Source organism: Macaca fascicularis, chromosome 1 (assembly GCF_037993035.2).
Source record: "Macaca fascicularis isolate 582-1 chromosome 1, T2T-MFA8v1.1".
In the NCBI taxonomy this organism is placed as follows: Eukaryota; Metazoa; Chordata; class Mammalia; order Primates; family Cercopithecidae; genus Macaca; species Macaca fascicularis.
In genome coordinates this window covers 32,549,681-32,560,087 of record NC_088375.1, presented here as the reverse complement: position 1 = coordinate 32,560,087, position 10,407 = coordinate 32,549,681, and the positions used below count along the sequence as shown (strand labels likewise).

At 38.2% G+C, this 10,407-nt stretch overlaps 1 protein-coding gene and 1 non-coding gene across 18 annotated transcripts in view; both read right to left on the bottom strand.

Moving 5' to 3' along the window:
* Window positions 1-12: 12 nt before the first annotated feature.
* On the bottom strand, window positions 13-118 carry LOC123570941 (U6 spliceosomal RNA). The gene has a single exon (XR_006695169.1). It is a non-coding gene; the product is annotated as a U6 spliceosomal RNA (small nuclear RNA).
* A 1,204-nt stretch (window positions 119-1,322) lies between these two features.
* RABGAP1L (RAB GTPase activating protein 1 like) overlaps window positions 1,323-10,407 on the bottom strand; it is a 799,577-nt gene continuing 790,492 nt past the window's right edge. For all 17 annotated transcript variants that reach the window (XR_010581946.1, XM_065531860.1, XM_065531858.1 and 14 more), the window contains 2 exons: window positions 7,776-7,973; window positions 1,323-6,768 (listed from right to left, as the gene is read on the bottom strand). Coding sequence is in view for 16 of the 17 variants with exons in the window: in XM_065531860.1 (XP_065387932.1) it covers window positions 6,616-6,768; window positions 7,776-7,973 (351 nt within the window). In the remaining variant the exon portion in view is untranslated. The remainder of the gene's footprint in view (window positions 6,769-7,775; window positions 7,974-10,407) is intronic.

Sequence of the window (10,407 nt, the reverse complement as noted above, 5' to 3'; positions counted from 1 at the left end):
CTGGGGACTGTGCAAAATATGGAATGCTTAATTAACTTGTGTGTCATTCTTGTGCAGGCGACATGCCAATCTTCTCTGTAGATTACAGTTTTAGTGTATATGCTGTTGAAGTGAGCACTTCTGAGTAATTTTGTTTTACTTTTTATGTAAAATTTCACATTGTTTAAAATACCAGAGGGGGCCAGACATAGTGGCTGATGCCTGTAATCCCAGCACTTTGGGAGGCTGAGGCAAGTGGATTGCTTGAGCTCAGGAGTTTGAGACCAGCCTGGCCACATGGCAAAACCTTGTCTGTAAAAAATAGAAATATTAGCCAGGCGTGGTGGTGCTTGCCTGTAGTCCCAGCTACTTGGGAGGCTGAAGTGGGAGGCACTTGAGCCTGGGAGGTGGAGATTGCAGTGAGCTGAGATCACGCCACTGCATTCCAGCCTGGGTGACAGAGCAAGACCGTCTCAGAAAACAAACAGAAAACACCACATGGCCAAATGAAAGATGTCTGTGGTCTGAATTTGGACCAAAATCTGTAATCTTACAGTCTTTTATTATTTTTTAATACATGCCGAATTCCAAGAGGAGCTGACCAATCTCTTGGTATTTCACTTGGGTTCCGTGGATTCCCAGAACAAAATGCAAATGCAAATGAGATATGATTGGGATTCTCTGCACACGATTTCCACTTTCATAAGTGCCTCTGAAGTTTAGTTTGAATTATATATCTCCTACCTTGCTGTACCTTAAAGGACTTAACAGCAGCTACCTGACCCGGGATTAGCCAATCATATTTTTTTTCCAGAACTTGTGATTGGAACAATTGAGATGGCAGTCTTCTGCTGGTAGTTTGAAGAGAGGATATGTAAACTTGGTAGCTGTGTACTTAGAAGCAGAGAAAGCCTGTTTTCAGAGAGAAGAATGAAGCAGGTAAGTGTCATCTGGAAGGACAAGCAGAAGCACAATTATGGGAACAATTGCTTTCAGGGTCCTGATAGCATTCCAGCCCCTTGTCCTAGTGCCAGTTCAGGCCCAAGTGTTTGGCCTTTGGGACCTATGATACAGATATCCTATTTCCTTTTGGTTAATTGCCTCTTAAAATTACTATTATTAAGCTAGCTTGCAAAGGTTTCTGTTACTTGGAATCAAGGAACCTCAGTAGAGAGGAAAATAAGGCACTTTGTGGTGGTGCTGCACAGGATATCATTTTTGCAGGGTATATACTGTTTTCTAAGTTGACTGGAGTCTAGTGTCAGGTGTAAGAAGTGTTACATAAACATTGGGTTCAAATGAGTCAGAATAAAGTCAACTAAAAAAAATTAAAAAGACATACATGAACTTCAGAACAAATGTTTATTACTGCTTAATGGGGCCAAAGGGGCAACACAAAGCATTGAAAACATCACTGGCTCACAAAAACAGTCACCTTGTTACCTTCTCAGTTGCATTTGTTTATTTCACAAGGCTTCATTCACACATAAAAACAAAATACTAATCCAATTCAAGTTCGTAACAATTATAAAAGTAAACATTTGTTGGGACAATGTACGATAAATTGCACTTTTTAGACAAGCATTACATTTACATTTATAGAGTGTACTATACATAATACATGGAATTATGGAAACATCTAATTGGTCATCGTTTATAGAGGAAGAGGCTGATCACTAACATTTTTGTAGTTAATTAGTACTGTTCAGACTAATCAACTCCTTTATTCTAGAACCTGTTTTCATTAGAGATGCCATGGACAAAATAATAGAATTCATAATAGATAATTCAGAATCTCTACTACCTCCTCTGCAAGGGAAAGGTAGGAGTTGGAAAGAAAGAAGTGGGGCTGAGAAACTGTGTCCCTCATTTGAACTAAGGATCCATGCATTATGCAAAATACCAAAAATAGAGAAACTGATACAAAAGGCTTTTGGGACATCTTGGATCTGGGACCATCTCCAGCCTTATTCTTGTGCTTTCATGACACCAGAGTCTCTCGATGCGTTTATATTCTCACAATTCAGTCCATATATTTTATCCCATATATAATATATAGTTATTAAAAGTTATAGAGTTTAATGGAAAAGATTTTACATGTTAACTAATTGCCAGTGAAAAAGGAAAATAACTTAAAATGTTCACTTTCTACTCAATGATTCTTTTTTCTTAAGCTTTTCAGAATACCACTAATGACAAACCAGAGATGGAGGTAGGAAGAATGAGATATATTAATGAAATGTTTTTATAGTAGGCAGCAAATTCAGGTGGAGATAAGCTTGACATATTGTAGTCTTTTAGATGCAAACTGAGAAAGGAATGCCAGAGAGCTGACTGCAGTCACTAAAATCTATATGTCCACTTTTCTCATTACAACTCAAGATCAGCATCTCTATTGAGGAGCAACCAAGGTTGAAGTCCTCATTTTGGTCACTTTTGAAAGATAAAGAATTTGCTAAGGTAAAGGGCTTTGCCTGTGTTAAATGGAAGCCACTATGAGAGAGAAAGTATGTGTTGGGACAGTTCTAGTTCAGTGTGACTATCAGCATGGTAATGAGAAAGAGTTTCATATCTGATAGTAGGAAACAGGCTGCAGAGCTGTGGTCTGGCCTTCTGGCTTTCATCCTTATTTCTTGAAATCTCAATGTGTATTTGGTTGTGTGGTACCCAGGGAAACAAAAGAAGCAGAGATACTCTATATAAAATTCTTCCAATTAAACACACATACAAACCTAATAGTGTTCAAATCATACAACAGAATTTCTTCACTCTCTCACTTGTAATTGGAGCAAAGGAGTCAGTATTTTGGAGTGTTTTTAAGGGCAAGTTATATAATGTAATCATCTTGCTAATTAAGTAAAAGTGTTCTTTCCCAGAAGATAAAACCAAGGCATTTAATTTTTTAAAAGTTTTTTTTTCCCCCTTCAAGGGGCCCCCTAATCAGGCAGCTACCTAAGTGTTTGATGCAAAGGTTGGTGGAAGAGTTAGTAGACTGATTTTAGCGAAAGTAAAAGAAGGCTTAAACCCCTACATCAGTTACACATGTGATTCTCCTTCTGGGTGGGTGGCTGACTCCTTTAAGGATCTAACTGTATCTCCTCTGCCCAAATCTGTGTTGTTTTCTCTTGGTTTTCTCACTTCAGCTAGGAAATAAAGCAACTAACTATTAACTGGAAAATATTTTAAGAAAATGGAGCAGGCGTTGGAGAAAAATAAATATTAATACACCCTAGAAAAAAATGAAACAAGATACATAGTATTAAATATCCCCACATCCATACAAAGGTCGCTTTTCTACTTTACTCAGGGCATTTCAGAAAGCCAATGAAGAAGAAAGTACTAATTTAACAGCTGGGAGAAGGGCAGGAGAAGACACCAGTTGAATGGCATTCCTATTAGTGTTCCTGATAGGCACTCATAAATAAACAGAACATTAAGTAACTGAGAATTTCTTTGCATTAAATTATATATAACTAAATATAACCAAATTTTGACATGGTTCAGGATGTGGGAAGCTAGCAAACATATGCACTGCAAAATCCAGCTTGGTTTCTTTCAGATTTAAAGAATGTGTTAAGATTCTCAAGATATAAAAGCTGATGAGCTGAATTATGAAGTTGAATTTCATTCATTTATTTTTTTCTACAGAATTTAATGAAAATAGAAATGATCAATTCTTAGATATTACAAATATTAGATTTTCAGAGGAATGTTTTATACAGAGCACATCCTAGGAAAGGATGAAAAACACTAGAATATTTTGAAACTTTCCTGGATATTTGGCTGGTTCATCTCTTCTAAATGAAATTCAATAGAAGAGATGCAATTCTCAAATATATCTCAAAATAAGTGAAATTAAAACTAGTAGTTACTTCATGCTGGGATGCATGAGTTTTCAAACAACAGACAGTGAAGGACATATTGTTTGGAATATTGCTATTATAACATATTGTATGAACAATCATACCACATACCAAATTCTGAATTTTCTTTGTTTCTTGTCTTTACTATTGCTGCTGACTCAAAGGCATTGCAGTGAGGGAGAGTTTAGGCTTATGGTACCAACAGGCATATCCAAGTATGATATGGGGCTGGAGAATAAAAAAAAAACAACTATGTATTGCCCTTACAATCTTTTGAAAGAGCTAAAAGAAAACTCAAAAGATGGACTTATCAAACTTGAGAGGTATGTACCTGGTGATTTTTCTTTTTTGAGACAGAATTTTGCTCTTGTCGCCCAGCCTGGAGTGCAATGGCATAATCTTGGCCCACTACAACCTCTGCCTCCTGGATTCAAGCAATTCTCCTGCCTCCACCTCCTGAATAGGCTGGGATTACAGGCGCCCGCCACCACACCTGGCTAATTTTTGTATTTTTAATAGAGACAGGGTTTCACCATGTTGGCCAGGCTGGCCTCAAACTCCTGACCTTAGGTGGTCCACTCACCTTGGCCTCCCAAAGTGCTGGGATTACAGACGTGAGCCACCATGCTTGGCTGGGGGAGGATTTTTCTCTTCAAAAGGAAAGGGACTATGAAGTTGAACAAGGTCTCCAGATAAGGGATTAACCTAGAGCCATTATGTTTCTCCCTCACCTATTATTTAAAGAAAATTATGCACTTTAGGCATTCTGTGGAATGTACTTATTTTTGTAAGTTGAAACAAGCTCTGTACAGAATTATGAAATTCACAACACAAAAGAGCATCTTTAATTTAGCTGGCCATTTGATAAGGCAACTGCACAGGGCTTCTTGGAATCAAAGCGTAAAGTACCAGTAAAGCTAACAGCCTATACGAAATGATTTACAAAAACAAGTGCCAAGATAACATTTTCTAGCTACTATATTTTACAAAAAAAAAAAAAAAAAATTAGCTTCTCTAGACCACCATGTAGAGAATATTAAAGTCAATATAGACACCTGGAATGCTGAGTTATGTTCCTTTTTGGTAAGAAAATAAATTTTGTAATGAAAGATGTCAGAACAACAAAAGATTTATGTAAGAAAAGTATTATCTGATGAGTATAACATAATAATCACATCAGTTTTATGGGCTGTAGATAATATAAACACAGAAAAAGGGGATTTCACTTTTTAGAACATAAAAGATCATTTTAGAGGAAAAGATCCACCGTGAGCAACTTGCTGTATCCTCCTGGGGTGGAGATGGCTCTTATTTGATTTTTCTAAGGGTGTGTTACTTTTAATTGCAACATATGGCACAGATGAAAATCATTCTGGCACTGCAGAGTTTAAGATTCTTTGCAAATAATATGTTCAACAATGAGGCCAATGATGTATATCAACAAATGTTGTTGTACATATCTAATAGTAGTTTGGTTGGTGTGAAAGGAACAGAGGCCTCCAAAATAGTTTATAAAATAAAAATAGTTTTGCTCTTATCAAATAATTTCCTGCAAGGACTATTTTTATAGGCATGTTAAATATAATTGAAAAAATATTTCCACTAATTTTTAAACAATAGCTTTACCTTTCCATGAGATAAGTATTTCTGTAAAGATTTTATATTCAATCAAAAATGTTACAAATGCATTTGTATCTCTTTATGGGTATGAAGGACACGTTTTCAGTGAACTACCGAAATTGGAAAAAGTTGCCCAACATTAAGCTAAGATGATGTGAGCCTGACCTCTATTTCTCATTTCAATACTATGTCCTTTAACAAAGTTACAGTATTGTTAGTGTTTCCTTAGCAAATATCTATCAATGTTAAATGAAATACTCTGTCCCTGGTTCTGTATTCCACTCTATTCAGCACAATGGCTGAACCTGGGACTTTTTAGGCGTCTCTGGTAAAGGCTCCCTAAGTCTGTAAGGCGCAACATCCACCTTTAACTTTATAAGTGCCAGAAGTCACATCTGTGTCCATACTTAGGCATACTTAGGAACTCACAAGTCCCATGTGGAGTTCTTAAAAGGATCTGTTAGAATACCACAGCCCAAATGATCCTAACCTACACTTATTAAAATCTCAGTTCCTTTTACCTAATGTATAATCTGAATAGCCCATCTATTCCTGGCACTTCATTTCCAGATAATGAAAGTAAACCAATGATCACTGATTGGTTCTTTCCTTTGGACAGGATTATCACTCCCCTGGGAATCAGGCTCAGGAGGAAACCTGAGAGCAGTCATGCCTGGCCCCACAGTGTGCTTTATCTGAATAAATCCTGAAAAGCTAAGAGGTTTAGGTTTCAATGTTTTTTTTTCCTGTGACAAAGATCTTCCTATCACTTCACTTCAACCTTGGAATAACAGATATCTCCATTTTTACGTAAGATAAAAATAATTATGAATAATTAGTTCTAAATAAAAGAGCATTTAGTTCTGAATTACTTATTTCCAACTAAACATCAGGCAAACAAAATAATGTGTTAATACTATGATGGATCTGAACATGGCCTTCCATGAAGAAGCTGGAAAATAGATATTCAACATAAAACAGGTCAGTTTAAATACCCTCCCTTTGAAAAGTGTCATACAAGAAAGAGAGCTACTGAAAGATTCTGGCTTGTTTTCTGGCCTCCTTGACTTTCCTTCAAAGGGACACCAGGAAGAATCCTCCCAGATTTCCACTGCTTTGAACATTGTGCTCTTGTGCTTGGGTAAGGCTGGAACTATGTGCTCTCCTTGGGTGGCTGGGTGACCGGTGCTGGCTGCAATGGCTGGGTGCCCGTGGCCGTTTTGATAGAGTTCAGGGTTTTGCTAAACCAAGAGTTTTTTGCAGCTTGGATTTCATTCATAAGGGCTCCTCTCTGATGTTCAAGTTCCTAGTTAAAGCAAGAAAATAATCTGAGTTAAATAAATGTTTTCTTTTTGCCAATAAATAAATACATTAATTAATTTTTAAAAATGTGCAGCTTTTTGGAGTCTCAAGGTATGTGCTGCCAATTTTCCTCCCACAAAACCCAGGAGAGATTGAATTGGTTACTACAAGGATAAAGTTAAGAGCTAAAAGATTTATCAAAAAACTGGAATCTGTACTTTCTGTCAACAGTGAAAGAAAACCTGATTTTATTCTTTTTTCCCCTGCAAGTTAGATCCAAATTTAGGTTTAGGTTGCAACCCAAGATAACAGGTTTAAAAACCACAAATAAATGTAAATATATGGATGAATTTTTACTGGTAGTATAAGCATGAATGAATTCCAGTTCCAAAGAAATAGGCTTTGCCCTAAGAATGTCCAGGGTCAGAGCAGACACATGGTGGAAGCTGGCTGGTGTGGTGCAGGCTGGCGACATGGCAGCTATGGCGTTGGTAGGGATCACTGAGAAAATGAAATGAAGAAGAGTCCATCAGAAGCCAGGACTATTTCTAATTATATTATGCTCCAATATGGAGAAAGATAATGGGGAAAGGCGGTTGACAAAATGAGCTAAAGATAAAGATACCCTGAGAGCTAATGTGTGGCTCTCAGGGTACACACAGCAGAGGGGCTTTGGTTTTTCATTTTCAGGATCAGCCACTGAAGTGACCACATTCTGTGAGAAAGGATGTAAGCAAAAAATCTCAGGGTAAAAAAAACAAAAAGCTTATGCTTAATTAAGTTCTCCTAAGATATACTTTTAATTATTAAAATTTCATTTAAAATTATGTATTTGTTTATATCAGTGTTAAGAATACATGATATAAAATGTGATTATGCAGGACACATTAGCAGATAGAAAACATATTCATCATACAATTCTGACCTAGATAGGTATATTCTGAAGTACCAGAGTATCTTGGACCATTAATTGTTTATTCTTTCTTCTTGTCCTTTTATCAAATCACCAACCTGAATTTTACACTTGGCCTCCACCAACTGCAGTTTGGTTTGTGCCAGTTCCAGTTCCATCTCTCTCAGCTGCTTCTTAAGTGAGTCCTTCTCATCATCCGTTTCAATTCCCTGGTCCTCTCTGCTTGTGGCTGCTAGTTTCAAAGCACCCTCCTTGCTGAAAATGTCACTGCAGTGTTTGCATGCCATCATCTTACCCTAAAGTATCCAAAAGAGACAACCAACATCAAGCTGTATTCCATAGGCTAAATCACTTTCTGAAACAATATATGACTTTTTTAGATGCTGTTTATTGTCACGAATGCAGGCCCATTTCTGAAGGTTATTTTTCTTGTGCTGCAATCAAAATCATTAGTCAGCCCGAACCCAACTATCCAAGATGGGTGCTCCCTTTTCCTGAAGTATCTCTAGAAATACCCTAGAAATAGAAAGTATTGTAGCATCTCTTTGAAATCTGTTCTAGAAATTTTATGCTATCATTATTCTTACTAGATGCCAAGCACCACACCAAATGCTTTACTTGTAGTATTTTACTAATCCTAAAGCAACTCTGTAAGTAAGCACTATCATCATCCTCATTTCATAAAGAAAGAAACTCAGAGTTTAAAGAACTTGCCTATAGTAGACTGAGGACGGTCATCATGACTAGCCTAAATCTACCCTTGCAACAAAGCACATGTTCTGTTGTTGAGTTTTAAGCAAAGAGGACCCCTATTGTTTAAAGTAATAAAAGTAACTCCGGCCTGGTGCAGTGGCTCATGCCTGTAATCCCAGCACTTTGAGAGGCTGAGGTGGGCGGATCACAAAGTCAGGAGATTGAGACCAGCCTGGCTAACATGGTGAAACCCCATCTCTACTAAAAATACAAAAAATTAGCCAGGTGTAGTGGCATGTGCCTATAGTCCCAGCTACTCGGGAAGCTGAGGCAGGAGAATCGCTTGAACCCGGGAGGTGGAGGTTGCAGTGAGCTGAGATTGCACTACTGCACTCCAGCCTGGGCGACAGAGTAAGACACCATCTCAGGAAAAAAAAAAAAAAAGTAACTACCACATGCCCAGATTGCCAGTTGAGCACATAGCACTGAACAACAGCAGCTGTTTTCCAGACAATAGTGCTGTTGTTTTCTTAACGTATTTTAAAAAATAATTCAGTAGAGGTAAAAGATATTACACGCTATTTCTACTTTGATGCCCTACTGCTACAACAAGCTCCATGTGTCCATCACCATGCCCATCCTCCTCTCTTCACACACAAAAAGCAAGTCTCCACCACACTTCTGTGCCACTGGGCATGTCTCCACCATTTGGGCCTGAAGACTTTGGATCATCTTTTCATTAGCTTCTCTTTCATCCTATGTCCAGTTGACCATTAATTTCTTCCTCTTGGGCCGGGTGCAGTGGCTCACGCCTGTAATACCAGAACTTTGGGAGGCCAAGGTGAGTGGATCACGAGGTCGAGATCCAGACCAACCTGGACAACATGGTGAAACCCCGTCTTTACTAAAACTACAAAAATTAGCTGGGCATGATGGTGCGCACCTATAGTCCCAACTACTTGGGAGGCTGAGGCAGCAGAATCGTGTGAACCCAGGAGGCGAGAATTGCAGTGAGCCGAGATCGCACCACTGCACTACAGCCTGGCGACAGAGCAAGACTCCGTCTCAAAAAGAAAAAAAAAAAAAATTTTTTCTCCTTTGACATGTCTGAGCTCTTGCCATTCCAGGCTGAATCCCTAAGGGTCGCCTTCTCAGTACTCACTGGCTTCCTTCTCATCCCATCCATAATCTACTCTTTGTATTCCTGTTCATTAATATTCATTAGACATGAAAAAACAAAACTTGTCATTCTGTTACTTAAGAACCTCTGAGACACCAGTTAGAATGGCAATCATTAAAAAGTCAGGAAACAACAGGTGCTGGAGAGGATGTGGAGAAATAGGAACACTTTTACACTGTTGGTGGGATTGTAAACTAGTTCAACCATTATGGAAAACAGTATGGCGATTCCTCAAGGATCTAGAACTAGATGTACCATATGACCCAGCCATCCCATTACTGGGTATATACCCAAAGGATTATAAATTATGCTGCTATAAAGACACATGCACACGTATGTTTATTGCAGCACTATTCACAATAGCAAAGACTTGGAATCAACCCAAATGTCCATCAGTGACAGATTGGATTAAGAAAATGTGGCACATATACACCATGGAATACTATGCAGCCACAAAAAAGGATGAGTTTGAGTCCTTTGTAGGGACATGGATGCAGCTGGAATCCATCATTCTTAGCAAACTATCACAAGAACAGAAAACCAAACACCGCATGTTCTCACTCATAGGTGGGAACTGAACAATGAGATCACTCGGACTCAGGAAGGGGAACATCACACACCGGGGCCTATCATGGGGATGGGGGAGGGAGGAGGGATTGCATTGGGATTTATACCTCATGTAAATGACGAGTTGATGGGTGCAGCACAGCAACATGGCACAAGTATACATATGTAACAAACCTGCACGTTATGCACATGTACCCTACAACAAAGTATAATAATAATAAATAAATTAAAAAAAAAAAAAAAAAGAACCTCTGAGAATAATTAGCCCAGTATAGGCATATTGTAAATAT